Below are 19,129 nucleotides of genomic sequence, written 5' to 3' on the forward strand. Positions count from 1 at the left end.
CATACATTTCTAGTACAAAAATTATTATTATTATTTTACATATTAGAGTCAAAAGTTTTTACAGAGGGAATTTGTGTGTCATTTTTGTCACTCCATAATTCAGAAAAAATATATCGTAAACAATATATCGTAATTTCGCAATTTTGGGGGGAATAAAATGTTAATCAAGAAATTATATATGAACAAATCCCTCCGTAAAAAAACATAGGATATAGACAGGAATAAAAATAAAAAATTTGGTGCTGCTGAAGTTGAGAAAAACTCATTTTGAGAAAACGACCTTTAAAAAACATACAATTGAAATCGGCACAAATGCATGAAGTGATTCAAAAGGAACACTTAACGGTGTCTTTTGGATGTTTTCTCTCCACTAGTCTGAAAAAACACTTTATGCAAAACCAAAATCTCAAACTTGACAGGTGCATGAAAAAACTGTGTTTTTGCCTGCAGTGTAAAATACGAAATTAAAATCTATTCTTGAAAAGGACGCGCGTTTCGTATATAGATGTATTTGTCTTAGTAGGCGTGCCGTAGTGTTGTCATTGAAAAGTGTCATGGTGGCGTTTAGCACCGAGAATGCGAATTTTACCAACAGAAACCCGTTCGAATCGCTTAATTTCGATGGTGTGATTCATTTTGGTCTTTTCCAGCGACCGCAACTGTCGGACACAACATAGCGCGCGCATCAAACAGTTTTAGCGATCGTTTAATAACGCTGTAGCGTGAATGTTCAGCTGCTGTAAGTGTATCTGCGCTGATTCTCTCTGCCATCATGGGCGATGATGAGCTCCGGCCGGTTCCCAAAGAGCGAGCCGTGCTCGAGAGTTTCTTCACTCAGCTCGGGATGTTCTGGTTCGACCGGGCGAAGGATTATGTGGAGAAGGAGAAGGACGCCAGTAAGAGCGCGGGGGCCGCATGGGCGTCTCTGCTGGCCGCTCTCGCGCACCTGGCCGCCGCAGAGAAAGCCTACCACAACATGACTTTCCTCGGCCAGAAACTAGGTATGAAAGAAGCGTTTCCAATACTGCATTCTTGCAAAAAAAAAAAAAAAAAAACTGTGGTACTACCGTTTGGAAGCCCATTTCCGCTACACAAGGGGAAAAAAGATTTTAGTGCATCAAAATTATGACATTAAAAAACGTATGGATTAGAGATATCGATATTTTGACAATAAAAAAGGCAAAATTATGAGATAAAGTCAGAATTATGAAATATAAATGGAAATTATAAAAAAGTTAGATACATCATAATTATGAGATTAAGTCGAAATTGATATTAAACTAAATTATTTGGTGAAACGTTGAAATCGACAAAAATGAGATGCCAGATCATAATTATGAGAAAAACAAAACTGATTATTAAAATTAAGAGATAAATTATAAAGTAAATATTGAGATATCAAGTCATATTTATGATATAATTAATCTGAAATAAAAAGTCAAAATTATGAAAAGGGTCATAGTATAAACATAAAAATTGACGTCAATTATGACAAGTTTCAAATTTATGAGTCATAATTACAACAAAGCTATAAATTTGACAATAACATTTATCATATTATAATTAACATTTTTCATAACACAATTGTAATTATATCATAATTATGACTTTATCTCAAATTTGACATTTGTTACCCTGGAGCACAAAACCAGTCATAAGTAGCCACAGGCATATTTCTAGCCAACAGTACATTGTATGGGTCAAAATTATAAATTTTTCTTTTATGCCAAAAATCATTAGGATATTAAGTAACGATCATGTTCCATGAAGTTATTATTAGGGCCCAAGCCAGTAAGGCGCAGGGCCCTATTGTTCTTCTAAGGATTATTATTAGGGCCCAAGCCAGTAAGGCGCAGGGCCCTATTGTTCTTCTAAGGATTATTAGGGCCCAAGCCAGTAAGGCGCAGGGCCCTATTGTTCCCCTAAGGATTATTAGGGCCCAAGCCAGTAAGGCGCAGGGCCCTATTGTTCTTCTAAGGATTATTATTTTTTTTTTTTTTTTTTATTTTTTTTTTTTTTTTATTATTTTTTATTTCGACTATCCGGGTACTTTTGGGGGCCTTAACGTGCCCGAAAACTCTTGAAAATTGGCACACACATTGGAACCTGCGGCCATTAGGACGCCGCTGAGTCTGGGACCCGGGCGTGGCACAGGGGCTCTACGGCGCCCCCTGCAAAATTGTCAGAAAGCTTGATGTATAGCTCACACATACTTGCACGTATTCATATGAAACTCGGTACACATATAGAACTCATTGAGCTGAACAACTTTCACGCTGCATGTTTTAGGCTCCGCCCAACAGGAAGTCGGCTATTCAGGGCTGTTTAAAAAGCGCATGCTCTGGAATTTGATATACTCCTCTGAGGATTTCCATACGATTGCCACCAAACTCGGTGAACATGATCTCAAGACATTGGGGACGCTAAATTGCGAAGATATTTTTGATATGTCGAACGGTTTGCCCGTGGCGAGGCGATGAAGTTATGGCGAAAAATGAGACCCAGGAAATGCCTAATAACGTCCACATACATTGTATGATGTAGATCAAACTTCAGTGATTTGTTCGTTGTATGATGCCGATCGGATAGATGTGACTATTATGACTGAAAGTTATAGCGCCACCAACTGGCTGCAGGAAGTGTGTCGTTTTCAAAATGCTTTGAATTCAGCATCTTCTTTTTACTCGATTTGCTTCAAACTTCACCAGAATAATGTCAAAACATGGCCGATGTAAAACTGTGAAGGGAATATTGATATCTAAAATTATGTTACCATGGCAACGTGTCAAAGTTGAAAATTCGTTTCTGGTGATTTTGAGGCAGATAACATGTTTAGAATGTCATGAAACTCAACACACATATGAGTATTAATGATAGTTAGACACTGGAAAAAGCTCATAAACGGGCGTGGAAGAGGCACTCTATAGCGCCACCTTTTGTCAAAAATGGGGGGGTTAGTTTTAGCTACAGATACCAAACTCGGTACATAAATTGTTCTTATTAATCCGGACAACTTTCTAATTTACAATCATTAGCTACGACCAACAGGACGTCGGCTATATTTATTTTAATGTGGGTTTTTAAAAAAAACGGGCTGTAAACAAATTCATACTCCTCCAAACAGAAACACGTAAATCACACCAAACATTTTTTCTCATGACGCCAAAATACTGAAGATGCTAAATTGCGGACGGATTTAGGATATCTTGAACGATGATTTAATGGCAATTTATTAAAGTTACAGTAAAAAAGAGAAAACTTTTTTTTTTTTTATCTTTTAAGAGCAGCTTCCAAACACTTCATAAAAAATTACATACACAGAACAATACAGTCTGAGGATATGTGATTAATTTCATGAATTTACAATAGACTATGGTGAGAAGAAAATTTAAAAACTATCAGAGAGTTGATATAATGCTTCTGAGTGAGAGGTCCTGTCAGCCTGCAGCTGAGTGAGGGGTGGGGGTGGGGTGGGCTGTGAGTGACTGTGTGAGTGACTGTGTGGATTGAGGCAGTGGGTGAGAGAGAGAAAGAGAGAGAGAGGGTCTGTTTTTTTAAAATCTTTAAAAAATGCTTATAAATCATTAAAGATTTTGATAACACTTTATAATAAGGTCTCAATTCTTAACATTAGGAAATGCATTAATTAACGTGAACTAACAATGAAAAATATATTTTTACAGCATGTTAATTCTTCCATGATAGTATGAACTAACAAAGAACTTTTTTTTTTAAAGCATTTATTAATCTTTTTAATGTTAGAAAAATAATCATGTTCAAAAGATTAACTTTAAAATGTAATAATATATAAACACATTTTGGAATTAATATTCATCAACATTAAATGGTATATAATTATTAATGATTATATATATATAATGATAGCTACAGACACCAAACTCGGTACATAAATTGTTCTTATTAATCCGGACAACTTTCTAATTTACAGTCATTAGCTACGACCAACAGGAAATCGGCTATTTTTTTTTTTATGTGTTTTTTTTTTTTTTTAAACGGGCTGTAAACAAATTCATACTCCTCCCAAGCAGAAACCAACAATTCACACCAAACATTTTTTCACATGCTTCCAAGATACTGAAGATACTACATTGCGGACGGATTTAGGATATCTTGAACGGTGATTTAATGGCAATTTATTAAAGTCACAGTAAAAAATAACACTTTTCTTTTTTTTTATCTTTTAAGAGCAGCTTCAAAACAGTTCATAAAAAATTACATACACAGAACAATACAGTCTGAGGATATGTTATTAATTCCATGAATTTACAATACACTATACAGAGGAGAACATTTTCAAACTTATCAGAGTTCTCCTGTCTCTGTGCTTCTAATGTGTGCGGTAGGTGACTGGGTGGGTGACTGACTGTGTGTGAGTTCAGTGAGTGTGGAGGGAGAGAGAGAGAGAGAGAGAGAGAGAGAGAGAGAGAGAGAGAGAGAGAGGGTCTGTTTAAACTTCTCAATAAAATCCTTAAAAAATGCTTATAAAGCATTAAAGGTTTTGATAACACTTTATAATTAAGTCTCATTTGTTAACAGTAGGGAATGCATTAATTAACATGAACTAACAATGAAAAATGTATTTTTTACAGCATGTTAATTCTTCATTGATAGTATGAACTTACAATGAACTAACAATGAACAAAATATTTTTAATATTAGAAAAATAGTCATGTTCAAAAAATAAAACTTTAAAATGTAATAATATATTAACACATTTTGGAATTGATTTTGATAAACATTAAATGGTATATATTTATTAATGATGTAAATTAACAACAGTTAAATAATGTTGTTTTTTAACATTGGTTAATTCACAAATAACATTAAATATTAACAATATATTTTTTACTTTATTAATTTGTGTTAGAAAAAATTATTCATGTTAGTTAATGGAAAAATAAATCATTAAAAAAAGCTTATAAATCATTAAAACCTTTGGTAACTATAATAATTTCTCATTTGTTAGCATTAGTAAATGCATTAACTAACATCAACTACCAATGAAAAATATATTTTCACAGAATTTAAAGTTTTATATGTTGTTCTGTGTGTGTGTGTTTCACTGAGTTGATGGTTTGGATTAACCCTTTAATTGCCGTATCCCTTAAAACCAAACTGCCAGAGGGTTACTGTGATGCTTGTGCTCGCTGGGCACCGTTTTATCGATGCCACCGGGGTGGCGTATGCTGACGGCTTGGGCCCGTCATCGCTGCTCGCAGCTATATTTATTTTTTATTTTTTTTTATTTTTTTTTTATTATTTTTTATTTCGACTATCCGGGTACTTTTGGGGGCCTTAACGTGCCCGAAAACTCTTGAAAATTGGCACACACATTGGAACCTGCGGCCATTAGGACGCCGCTGAGGCTGGGACCCGGGCGTGGCACAGGGGCTCTACGGCGCCCCCTGCAAAATTGTCAGAAAGCTTGATGTATAGCTCACACATACTTGCACGTATTCATATGAAACTCGGTACACATATAGAACTCATTGAGCCGAACAACTTCCGTGCAGCATGTCTTAGGCTCCGCCCAACAGGAAGTCGGCTATTCAGGGCTGTTTAAAAAGCGCATGCTCTGGAATTTGATATACTCCTCTGAGGATTTCCATACGATTGCCACCAAACTCGGTGAACATGATCTCAAGACATTGGGGACGCTAAATTGCGAAGATATTTTTGATATGTCGAACGGTTTGCCCGTGGCGAGGCGATGAAGTTATGGCGAAAAATGAGACCCAGGAAATGCCTAATAACGTCCACATACATTGTATGATGTAGATCAAACTTCAGAGATTTGTTCGTTGTATGATGCCGATCGGATAGATGTGACTATTATGACTGAAAGTTATAGCGCCACCAACTGGCTGCAGGAAGTGTGTCGTTTTCAAAATGCTTTGAATTCAGCATCTTATTTTTACTCGATTTGCTTCAAACTTCACCAGAATAATGTCAAAACACGGCCGATGTAAAACTGTGAAGGGAATATTGATATCTAAAATTGTGTTGCCATGGCAACGTGTCAAAGTTGAAAATTCGTTTCTGGTGATTTTGAGGCAGATAACATGTTTAGAATGTCATGAAACTCAACACACATATCCATTTTAATGATAGTTAGAAACTGGAAAAAGCTCATAAACGGGCGTGGAAGAGGCACTCTATAGCGCCACCTTTTGTCAAAAATGGGGGGGTTAGTTTTAGCTACAGACACCAAACTCGGTACATAAATTGTTCTTATTAATCCGGACAACTTTCTAATTTACAGTCATTAGCTACGACCAACAGGAAGTCGGCTATATTTATTTTAATGTGGGTTTTTTTTTTAAACGGGCTGTAAACAAATTCATACTCCTCCAAACAGAAAAACGGAAATCACACCAAACATTTTTTCTCATGATGCCAAAATACTGATGATGCTAAATTGCGGACGGATTTAGGATATCTTGAACGATGATTTAATGGAAATTTATTAAAGTTACAGTAAACAAGAAAAAACATTTTTTTTTTTATCTTTTAAGAGCAGCTTCCAAACACTTCATAAAAAATTACATACACAGAACAATACAGTCTGAGGTTATGGGATTAATTTCATGAATTTACAATACACTATGCGGAGGAGAAAATTTAAAAACTATCAGAGCTGCTTTTGAGTGAGAGCTCCCTGCCAGCCTGCCTCTGAGTGAGAGCTCCCTGTCACTGCTGCTGAGTGAGGGGTGGGGGTGGGCTGTGAGTGACTGTGTGAGTGACTGTGTGGATTGAGTGTGGATTGAGCCAGTGGGTGAGAGAGAGAAAGAGAGAGAGGGTCTGTTTTTTAAAATCTTAAAAAAATGCTTATAAATCATTAAAGATTTTGATAACACTTTATAATAAGGTCTCATTTCTTAACATTAGGAAATGCATTAATTAACGTGAACTAACAATGAAAAATATATTTTTACAGCATGTTAATTCTTCCATGATAGTATGAACTAACAAAGAACAATTTTTTTTAAAGCATTTATTAATCTTTTTAATGTTAGAAAAATAGTCATGTTCAAAAGATAAACTTTAAAATTTAATAATATATTAACACATTTTGGAATTAATATTGATCAACATTAAATGGTATATAATTATTAATTTGTATATATATATATATATATATATATATATATATATATATATATATGATAGCTACAGACACCAAACTCGGTATATAAATTGTTCTTATTAATCCGGACAACTTTCTAATTTACAGTCATTAGCTACGACCAACAGGAAGTCGGCTATATTTATTTTAATGTGTGTTTTTTTTTTTTAAACGGGCTGTAAACAAATTCATACTCCTCCAATCAGAAACACGGAAATCACACCAAACATTTTTTGTCATGATGCCAAAATACTGATGATGCTAAATTGCGGACGGATTTAGGATATCTTGAACGATGATTTAATGGAAATTTATTAAAGTTACAGTAAAAAAGAACACTTTTTTTTTTTTTATCTTTTAAGAGCAGCTTCCAAACACTTCATAAAAAATTACATACACAGAACAAGACAGTCTGAGGATATGTGATTATTTCATGAATTTACAATACACTATGGCGAAAAGAAAATTTTCAAACTTATCAGAGTTCTCCTGTCTCTGTGCTTCTAATGTGTGCGGTAGGTGACTGGGTGGGTGACTGACTGTGTGAGTTTAGTGAGTGTGGAGGGGGAGAGAGAGAGAGAGAGAGGGTCTGTTTAAACTTCTCAATAAAATCCTTAAAAAATGCTTATAAAGCATTAAAGGTTTTGATAACACTTTATAATAAGGTCTCATTTCTTAACATTAGGAAATGCATTAATTAACGTGAACTAACAATGAAAAATATATTTTTACAGCATGTTAATTCTTCCAGGATAGTATGAACTAACAAAGAACAATTTTTTTTTAAAGCATTTATTAATCTTTTTAATGTTAGAAAAATAGTCATGTTCAAAAGATAAACTTTAAAATTTAATAATATATTAACACATTTTGGAATTAATATTGAACAACATTAAATGGTATATAATTATTAATGTTTATATATATATATATATAATGATAGCTACAGACACCAAACTCGGTACATAAATTGTTCTTATTAATCCGGACAACTTTCTAATTTACAGTCATTAGCTACGACCAACAGGAAGTCGGCTATATTTATTTTAATGTGGGTTTTTTTTAAACAGGCTGTAAACAAATTCATACTCCTTCAAGCAGAAACACAGAAATCACACCAAACATTTTTTCTCATGATGCCAAAATACTGAAGATGCTAAATTGTGGACGGATTTAGGATATCTTGAACGATGATTTAATGGCAATTTATTAAAGTTACAGAAAAAAGAGAACTTTTTTTTTTTTATCTTTTAAGAGCAGCTTCCAAACACTTCATAAAAAATTACATACACAGAACAATACAGTCTGAGGATATGTGATTAATTTCATGAATTTACAATACACTATGGAGAGGAGAAAATTTAAAAACTATCAGAGATCTCCTGTCACTGCTTCTAATGTGTGCGGTGGGTGACTGGGTGGGTGACTGACTGTGTGAGTTCAGTGAGTGTGGAGGGGGAGAGAAAGAGAGAGAGAGAGAGAAAGAGAGAGAGAGAGAGAGAGAGGGTCTGTTTAAACTTCTCAATAAAATCCTTAAAAAATGCTTATAAAGCATTAAAGGTTTTGATAACACTTTATAATTAAGTCTCATTTGTTAACAGTAGGGAATGCATTAATTAACATGAACTAACAATGAAAAATATATATTTTACAGCATGTTAATTCTTCATTGATAGTATGAACTTACAACGAACTAACAATGAACAAAATATTTTTAATATTAGAAAAATAGTCATGTTCAAAAGATAAAACTTTAAAATGTAATAATATATTAACACATTTTGGAATTGATTTTGATCAACATTAAATGGTATATATTTATTAATGATGTAAATTAACAACAGTTAAATAATGTTGTTTTTTAACATTGGTTAATTCACAAATAACATTAAATATTAACAATATATTTTTTACTTTATTCATTTGTGTTAGAAAAAAATATTCATGTTAGTTAATGGAAAAATAAATCATTAAAACCTTTGGTAACTATAATAATTTCTCATTTGTTAGCATTAGTAAATGCATTAACTAACATCAACTACCAATGAAAAATATATTTTCACAGAATTTAAAGTTTTATATGTTGTTCTGTGTGTGTGTGTGTTTCACAGAGTTGATGGTTTGGATTAACCCTTTAATTGCCGTATCCCTTAAAACCAAACTGCCAGAGGGTTACTGTAATGCTTGTGCTCGCTGGGCACCGTTTTATCGATGCCACCGGGGTGGCGTATGCTGACGGCTTGGGCCCGTCATCGCTGCTCGCAGCTATATTTATTTTTTTTTTTTTTATTTTTTATTTCAATCATCCGGGCACTTTTGGGGGCCTTAACGTGCCCGAAAACTCTCGAAAATTGGCACGCACATTGGAACCTGCGGCCATTAGGACGCCGCTGAGGCTGGGACCCGGGCGTGGCACAGGGGCTCTACGGCGCCCCCTGGAAAATTGTCAGAAAGCTTGATGTATAGCTCACACATACTTGCACGTATTCATATGAAACTCGGTACACATATAGAACTCATTGAGCTGAACAACTTTCACGCTGCATGTCTTAGGCTCCGCCCAACAGGAAGTCGGCTATTCAGGGATGTTTAAAAAGCGCATGCTCTGGAATTTGATATACTCCTCTGAGGATTTCCATACGATTGCCACCAAACTCGGTGAACATGATCTCAAGACATTGGGGACGCTAAATTGCGAAGATATTTTTGATATGTCGAACGGTTTGCCCGTGGCGAGGCGATGAAGTTATGGCGAAAAATGAGACCCAGGAAATGCCTAATAACGTCCACATACATTGTATGATGTAGATCAAACTCCAGTGGTTTGTTCGTTGTGTGATGCCGATCGGATAGATGTGACTATTATGACTGAAAGTTATAGCGCCACCAACTGGCTGCAGGAAGTGTGTCGTTTTCAAAATGATTTGAATTCAGCATCTTATTTTTACTCGATTTGCTTCAAACTTCACCAGAATAATGTCAAAACACGGCCGATGTAAAACTGTGAAGGGAATATTGATATCTAAAATTATGTTGCCATGGCAACGTGTCAAAGTTGAAAATTCGTTTCTGGTGATTTTGAGGCAGATAACATGTTTAGAATGTCATGAAACTCAACACACATATCCATTTTAATGATAGTTAGACACTGGAAAAAGCTCATAAACGGGCGTGGAAGAGACACTCTATAGCGCCACCTTTTGTCAAAAATGGGGGGGTTAGTTTTAGCTACAGACACCAAACTCGGTACATAAATTGTTCTTATTAATCCGGACAACTTTCTAATTTACAGTCATTAGCTACGACCAACAGGACGTCGGCTATATTTATTTTAATGTGGGTTTTTTTTTAAAACGGGCTGTAAACAAATTCATACTCCTCAAAGCAGAAACACGTAAATCACACCAAACATTTTTTCTCATGATGCCAAAATACTGAAGATGCTAAATTGCGGACGGATTTAGGATATCTTGAACGATGATTTAATGGCAATTTATTAAAGTTACAGTAAAAAAGAGATTTTTTTTTTTTTTTTTATCTTTTAAGAGCAGCTTCCAAACACTTCATAAAAAATTACATACACAGAACAATACAGTCTGACGATATGTGATTAATTTCATGAATTTACAATACACTATGCTTAGGAGAAAATTTAAAAACTATCAGACAGTTGTTACAATGCTTCTATGAGTGAGAGTTCCCTGTCAGCCTGCAGCTGAGTGAGGGGGTGGGGGTGGGGTGGGGTGTGAGTGACTGTGTGGATTGAGGAGCTGGGTGAGAGAGAGAAAGAGAGAGAGGGTCTGTTTTTTTTAAATCTTTAAAAAATGCTTATAAAGCATTAAAGGTTTTGATAACACTTTATAATTAAGTCTCATTTGTTAACAGTAGGGAATGCATTAATTAACGTGAACTAACAATGAAAAATATAATTTTTTACAGCATGTTAATTCTTCATTGATAGTATGAACTTACAATGAACTAACAATGAACAAAATATTTTTAATGTTAGAAAAATAGTCATGTTCAAAAGAGAAACTTTAAAATTTAATAATATATTAACACATTTTGGAATTAATATTGATCAACATTAAATGGAATATAATTATTAATGATTATATATATATATATAATGATAGCTACAGACACCAAACTTGGTACATAAATTGTTCACATTAAGCCGGACAACTTTCTAATTTACAGACATTAGCTACGACCAACAGGAAGTCGGCTTTTTTTTTTTTATGTTTTTTTTTTTCAAAACGGGCTGTAAACAAATTCATACACCTCCAAGCAGAAACCACAAATTCACACCAAACACAGAACAGGACAGTCTGAGGATATGTGATTAATTCCATGAATTTACAGTACACTATGGCGAGAAGAAAATTTTAAAACTTATCAGAGATATCCTGTCACTGTGCTTCTAATGTGTGCGGTAGGTGACTGGGTGAGTGACTGACTGTGTGAGTTCAGTGAGTGTGGAGGGGGAGAGAGAGAGAGAGAGAGAGAGAGAGAGAGAAAGAGAGAGAGAGAGAGCGAGAGAGAGAGAGAGAGAGAGAGAGAGAGAGAGAGAGAGAGTCTGTTTAAACTTCTCAATAAAATCCTTAAAAAATGCTTAAAGCATTAAAGGTTTTGATAACACTTTATAATTGAGTCTCATTTGTTAACAGTAGGGAATGCATTAATTAACATGAACTAACAATGAAAAATATATTTTTTAAAGCATGTTAATTCTTCATTGATAGTATGAACTTACAATGAACTAACAATGAACAAAATATTTTTAATATTAGAAAAATAGTCATGTTCAAAAGATAAAACTTTAAAATTTAATATATTAACACATTTTGGAATTGATTTTAAACATTAAAACATTGATTTCAACATTAAATGGTATATATTTATTAATGATGTAAATTAACAACAGTTAAATAATGTTGTTTTTTAACATTGGTTAATTCACAAATAACATTAAATATTAACAATATATTTTTTACTTTATTCATTTGTGTTAGAAAAAATTATTCATTTTAGTTAATGGAAAAATAAATCATTAAAAAATGCTTATAAATCATTAAAACCTTTGGTAACTATAATAATTTCTCATTTGTTAGCATTAGTAAATGCATTAACTAACATCAACTACCAATGAAAAATATATTTTCACAGAATTTAAAGTTTTATATGTTGTTCTGTGTGTGTGTGTTTCACAGAGTTGATGGTTTGGATTAACCCTTTAATTGCCGTATCCCTTAAAACCAAACTGCCAGAGGGTTACTGTGATGCTTGTGCTCGCTGGGCACCGTTTTATCGATGCCACCGGGGTGGCGTATGCTGACGGCTTGGGCCCGTCATCGCTGCTCGCAGCTATATTTTTTTTTTTTTTTTTTTTTTTTTTTTTTTTTTTTTTTATTTCAATCATCCGGGCACTTTTGGGGGCCTTAACGTGCCCGAAAACTCTCGAAAATTGGCACGCACATTGGAACCTGCGGCCATTAGGACGCCGCTGAGGCTGGGACCCGGGCGTGGCACAGGGGCTCTACGGCGCCCCCTGGAAAATTGTCAGAAAACTTGATGTATAGCTCACACATACTTGCACGTATTCATATGAAACTCGGTACACATATAGAACTCATTGAGCTGAACAACTTCCGCGCAGCATGTCATAGGCTCCGCCCAACAGGAAGTCGGCTATTCAGGGCTGTTTAAAAAGCGCATGCTCTGGAATTTGATATACTCCTCTGAGGATTTCCATACGATTGCCACCAAACTCGGTGAACATGATCTCAAGACATTGGGGACGCTAAATTGCGAAGATATTTTTGATATGTCGAACGGTTTGCCCGTGGCGAGGCGATGAAGTTATGGCGAAAAATGAGACCCAGGAAATGCCTAATAACGTCCACATACATTGTATGATGTAGATCAAACTTCAGTGATTTGTTCTTTGTATGATGCCGATCGGATAGATGTGACTATTATGACTGAAAGTTATAGCGCCACCAACTGGCTGCAGGAAGTGTGTCGTTTTCAAAATGCTTTGAATTCAGCATCTTATTTTTACTCGATTTGCTTCAAACTTCACCAGAATAATGTCAAAACACGGCCGATGTAAAACTGTGAAGGGAAGATTGATATCTAAAATTATGTTGCCATGGCAACGTGTCAAAGTTGAAAATTCGTTTCTGGTGATTTTGAGGCAGATAACATGTTTAGAATGTCATGAAACTCAACACACATATGAGTATTAATGATAGTTAGACACTGGAAAAAGCTCATATACGGGCGTGGAAGAGGCACTCTATAGCGCCACCTTTTGTCAAAAATGAGGGGGTTAGTTTTAGCTACAGACCCCAAACTCGGTACATAAATTGTTCTAATTAATCCGGACAACTTTCTAATTTACAGTCATTAGCTACGACCAACAGGAAGTCGGCTATATTTATTTTAATGTGGGTTTTTTTTAAAAACGGGCTGTAAACAAATTAATACTCCTCCAAGCAGAAACACGGAAATCACACCAAACATTTTTTATCATGATGCCAAAATACTGAAGATGCTAAATTGCGGACGGATTTAGGATATCTTGAACGATGATTTAATGGCAATTTATTAAAGTTACAGTAAAAAAGATCATTTCTTTTTTTTTTTTATCTTTTAAGAGCAGCTTCCAAACACTTCATAAAAAATTACATACACAGAACAATACAGTCTGAGGATATGTGATTAATTTTATGAATTTACAATACACTATGCAGAGGAGAAAATTTGAAAACTATCAGAGAGTTAGACTTAGACTGCTTCTGAGTGAGAGATCCCTGTCAGCCTGCAGCTGAGTGAGGGGTGGGGTGGGGTGTGAGTGACTGTGTGAGTGACTGTGTGGATTGAGCCAGTGGGTGAGAGAGAGAAAGAGAGAGAGAGGGTCTGTTTTTTTAAATCTTTAAAAAATGCTTATAAATCATTAAAGATTTTGATAACACTTTATAATAAGGTCTCAATTCTTAACATTAGGAAATGCATTAATTAACGTGAACTAACAATGAAAAATATATTTTTACAGCATGTTAATTCTTCCATGATAGTATGAACTAACAAAGAACAATTTTTTTAAAGCATTTATTAATCTTTTTAATGTTAGAAAATTAGTCATGTTCAAAAGATAAACTTTAAAATGTAATAATATATAAACACATTTTGGAATTAATATTGATCAACATTAAATGGTATATAATTATTAATGATTATATATATATATATATATATATATATATATATATATATATATATAATGATAGCTACAGACACCAAACTCGGTACATAAATTGTTCTTATTAATCCGGACAACTTTCTAATTTACAGTCATTAGCTACGACCAACAGGAAATCGGCTATTTTTTTTTTTTATGTGTTTTTTTTTTTTTTAAACGGGCTGTAAACAAATTCATACTCCTTCAAGCAGAAACCAAAAATTCACACCAAACATTTTTTCACATGCTTCCAAGATACTGAAGATGCTACATTGCGGACTGATTTAGGATATCTTGAACGGTGATTTAATGGCAATTTATTAAAGTTACAGTAAAAAAGAACACTTTTTTTTTTTATCTTTAAAGAGCAGCTTCCAAACACTTCATAAAAAATTACATACACAGAACAAGACAGTCTGAGATATGTGATTAATTTCATGAATTTACAATACACTATGGAGAGCAGAAAATTAAAACTATCAGAGTTCTCCTGTCTCTGTGCTTCTAATGTGTGCGGTGGGTGACTGGGTGGGTGACTGACTGTGTGAGTTCAGTGAGTGTGGAGGGGGAGAGAGAGAGAGAGGGGGTCTGTTTAAACTTCTCAATAAAATCCTTAAAAAATGCTTATAAAGCATTAAAGGTTTTGATAACACTTTATAATTAAGTCTCTTTTGTTAACAGTAGGGAATGCATTAATTAACATGAACTAACAATGAAAAATATATTTTTTACAGCATGTTAATTCTTCATTGATAGTATGAACTTACAATGAACAAAATATTTTTAATATTAGAAAAATAGTCATGTTCAAAAGATAAAACTTTAAAATGTAATAATATATTAACACATTTTGGAATTGATTTTGATAAACATTAAATGGTATATATTTATTAATGATGTAAATTAACAACAGTTAAATAATGTTGTTTTTAACATTGGTTAATTCACAAATAACATTAAATATTAACAATATATGTTTTACTTTATTCATTTGTGTTAGAATAAATTATTCATGTTAGTTAATGGAAAAATAAATCATTAAAAAATGCTTATAAATCATTAAAACCTTTGGTAACTATAATAATTTCTCATTTGTTAGCATTAGTAAATGCATTAACTAACATCAACTACCAATGAAAAATATATTTTCACAGAATTTAAAGTTTTATATGTTGTTCTGTGTGTGTGTGTGTTTCACAGAGTTGATGGTTTGGAATAACCCTTTAATTGCCGTATCCCTTAAAACCAAACTGCCAGAGGGTTACTGTAATGTGTGTGCTCGCTGGGCACCGTTTTATCGATGCCACCGGGATGGCGTATGCTGACGGCTTGGGCCCGTCATCGCTGCTCGCAGCTATATTTAGGGCCCAAGCCAGTAAGGCGCAGGGCCCTATTGTTTTTCTAAGGATTATTATTTTTATTTTTTTTATTTTTTATTTCGACTATCCGGGCACTTTTGGGGGCCTTAACGTGCCCGAAAACTCTTGAAAATTGGCACGCACGTTGGAACCTGCGGCCATTAGGACGCCGCTGAGGCTGGGACCCGGGCGTGGCACAGGGGCTCTACGGCGCCCCCTGCAAAATTGTCAGAAAGCTTGATGTATAGCTCACACATACTTGCACGTATTCATATGAAACTCGGTACACATATAGAACTCATTGAGCTGAACAACTTTCACGCTGCATGTCTTAGGCTCCGCCCAACAGGAAGTCGGCTATTCAGGGCTGTTTAAAAAGCGCATGCTCTGGAATTTGATATACTCCTCTGAGGATTTCCATACGATTGCCACCAAACTCGGTGAACATGATCTCAAGACATTGGGGACGCTAAATTGCGAAGATATTTTTGATATGTCGAACGGTTTGCCCGTGGCGAGGCGATGAAGTTATGGCGAAAAATGAGACCCAGGAAATGCCTAATAACGTCCACATACATTGTATGATGTAGATCAAACTTCATTGATTTGTTCGTTGTGTGATGCCGATCGGATAGATGTGACTATTATGACTGAAAGTTATAGCGCCACCAACTGGCTGCAGGAAGTGTGTCGTTTTCAAAATGATTTGAATTCAGCATCTTATTTTTACTCGATTTGCTTCAAACTTCACCAGAATAATGTCAAAACACGGCCGATGTAAAACGGTGAAGGGAATATTGATATCTAAAATGATGTTGCCATGGCAACGTGTCAAAGTTGAAAATTCGTTTCTGGTGATTTTGAGGCAGATAACATGTTTAGAATGTCATGAAACTCAACACACATATCAGTATTAATGATAGTTAGACACTGGAAAAAGCTCATAAACGGGCATGGAAGAGGCACTCTATAGCGCCACCTTTTGTCAAAAATGGGGGGGTTAGTTTTAGCTACAGACACCAAACTCGGTACATAAATTGTTCTTATTAATCCGGACAACTTTCTAATTTACAGTCATTAGCTACGACCAACAGGAAGTCGGCTATATTTATTTTAATGTGGGTTTTTTTAAAAAACGGGCTGTAAACAAATTAATACTCCTCCAAGCAAAAACACGGAAATCACACCAAACATTTTTTATCATGATGCCAAAATACTGAAGATGCTAAATTGCGGACGGATTTAGGATATCTTGAACGATGATTTAATGGCAATTTATTAAAGTTACAGTAAAAAAGAGATTTTTTTTTTTTTTTTCTTTTAAGAGCAGCTTCCAAACACTTCATAAAAAATTACATACACAGAACAATACAGTCTGAGGATATGTGATTAATTTCATGAATTTACAATACACTATGCAGAGGAGAAAATTTTAAAACTATCAGAGAGTTGATAGACTGCTTCTGAGTGAGAGGTCCTGTCAGCCTGCCTCTGAGTGAGGGGTGGGGGTGGGGTGGGCTGTCAGTGACTGTGTGAGTTGAGGAGCTGGGTGAGAGAGAGAAAGAGAGAGAGAGGGTCTGTTTTTTTAAAAATCTTTAAAAAATGCTTATAAATCATTAAAGATTTTGATAACACTTTATAATAAGGTCTCATTTCTTAACATTAGGAAATGCATTAATTAACGTGAACTAACAATGAAAAATATATTTTTACAGCATGTTAATTCTTCCATGATAGTATGAACTAACAAAGAACATTTTTTTTAAAGCATTTATTAATCTTTTTAATGTTAGAAAAATAGTCATGTTCAAAAGATAAACTTTAAAATGTAATAATATATAAACACATTTTGGAATTAATATTGATCAACATTAAATGGTATATAATTATTAATGATTATATATATAATGATAGCTACAGACACCAAACTCGGTACATAAATTGTTCTTATTAATCCGGACAACTTTCTAATTTACAGTCATTAGCTACGACCAACAGGAAGTCGACTATATTTATTTTAATGTGGTTTTTTTTTAAACGGGCTGTAAACAAATTCATACTCCTCCAAACAGAAACACGGAAATCACACCAAACATTTTTTGTCATGACGCCAAAATACTGAAGATGCTAAATTGCGGACGGATTTAGGATATCTTTAACGGTGTTTTAATGGCAATGTATTAAAGTTACAGAAAAAGAGAAAACTTTTTTTTTTTTATCTTTTAAGAGCAGCTTCCAAACACTTCATAAAAAATTACATACACAGAACAATACAGTGTAAGGATATGTGCTTAATTTCATGAATTTACAATACACTATGCTTAGGAGAAAAATTTAAAACTTAGAGATCTCCTGTCACTGTGCTTCTAATGTGTGCGGTAGGTGACTGGGTGAGTGACTGACTGTGTGAGTTCAGTGAGTGTGGAGGGGGAGAGAGAGAGATAGAGAGAGAGAGAGAGAGAGTGAGTCTGTTTAAACTTCTCAATAAAATCCTTAAAAAATGCTTATAAATCATTAAAGATTTTGATAACACTTTATAATGAAGTCTCATTTGTTAACAGTAGGGAATGCATTAATTAACATGAACTAACAATGAAAAATATATTTTTTACAGCATGTTAATTCTTCATTGATAGTATGAACTTACAATGAGCTAACAATGAACAAAATATTTTTAATATTAGAAAAATAGTCATGCTCTAAAGATAAAACTTTAAATTTTTTTAATATTGATCACCATTAAATGGTATATAATTATTAATGATGTAAATTAACAACAGTTAAATAATGTTGTTTTTTAACATTGGTTAATTCACAAATAACATTAAATATTAACAATATATTTTTTACTTTATTTGTGTTAGTAAAAATTATTCATGTTAGTTAATGGAAAAATAAATCATTAAAAAATGCTTATAAATCATTAAAACCTTTGGTAACTATAATAATTTCTCATTTGTTAGCATTAGTAAATGCATTAACTAACATCAACTACCAATGAAAAATATATTTTGACAGAATTTAAAGTTTTATATGTTGTTCTGTGTGTCTGTGTTTCACAGAGTTGATGGTTTGGATTAACCCTTTAATTGCCGTATCCCTTAAAACCAAACTGCCAGAGGGTTACTGTATTGTGTGTGCTCGCTGGGCACCGTTTTTCGATGCCACCGGGGTGGCGTATGCACTGGCGGCTTGGGCCCGTCATCGCTGCTCGCAGCTATATTTATTAGGGCCCAAGCCAGTAAGGCGCAGGGCCCTATTGTTCTTCTAAGGATTATTATTTTTTTTTTTTTTTTTTTTTTTTTTATTTTTTTTTTTTTATTTCAATCATCCGGGCACTTTTGGGGGCCTTAACGTGCCCGAAAACTCTCGAAAATT

General features: G+C 34.2%; 1 protein-coding gene across 1 annotated transcript in view; it reads left to right on the top strand.

Moving 5' to 3' along the window:
• The first annotated feature begins 521 nt into the window (after window positions 1–521).
• The window catches only part of LOC306861494 (KICSTOR subunit 2), a 100,172-nt gene continuing 81,564 nt past the window's right edge, over window positions 522–19,129 (top strand). Inside the window, exon 1 of the mRNA XM_079403765.1 lies at window positions 522–1,001. Within this exon, the coding sequence (XP_079259891.1) occupies window positions 773–1,001 (229 nt within the window). The 5' untranslated portion in view covers window positions 522–772. The remainder of the gene's footprint in view (window positions 1,002–19,129) is intronic.

This window comes from Barbus barbus (genome assembly GCF_936440315.1).
Source record: "Barbus barbus genome assembly, chromosome: 42".
Classification (NCBI taxonomy): Eukaryota; Metazoa; Chordata; class Actinopteri; order Cypriniformes; family Cyprinidae; genus Barbus; species Barbus barbus.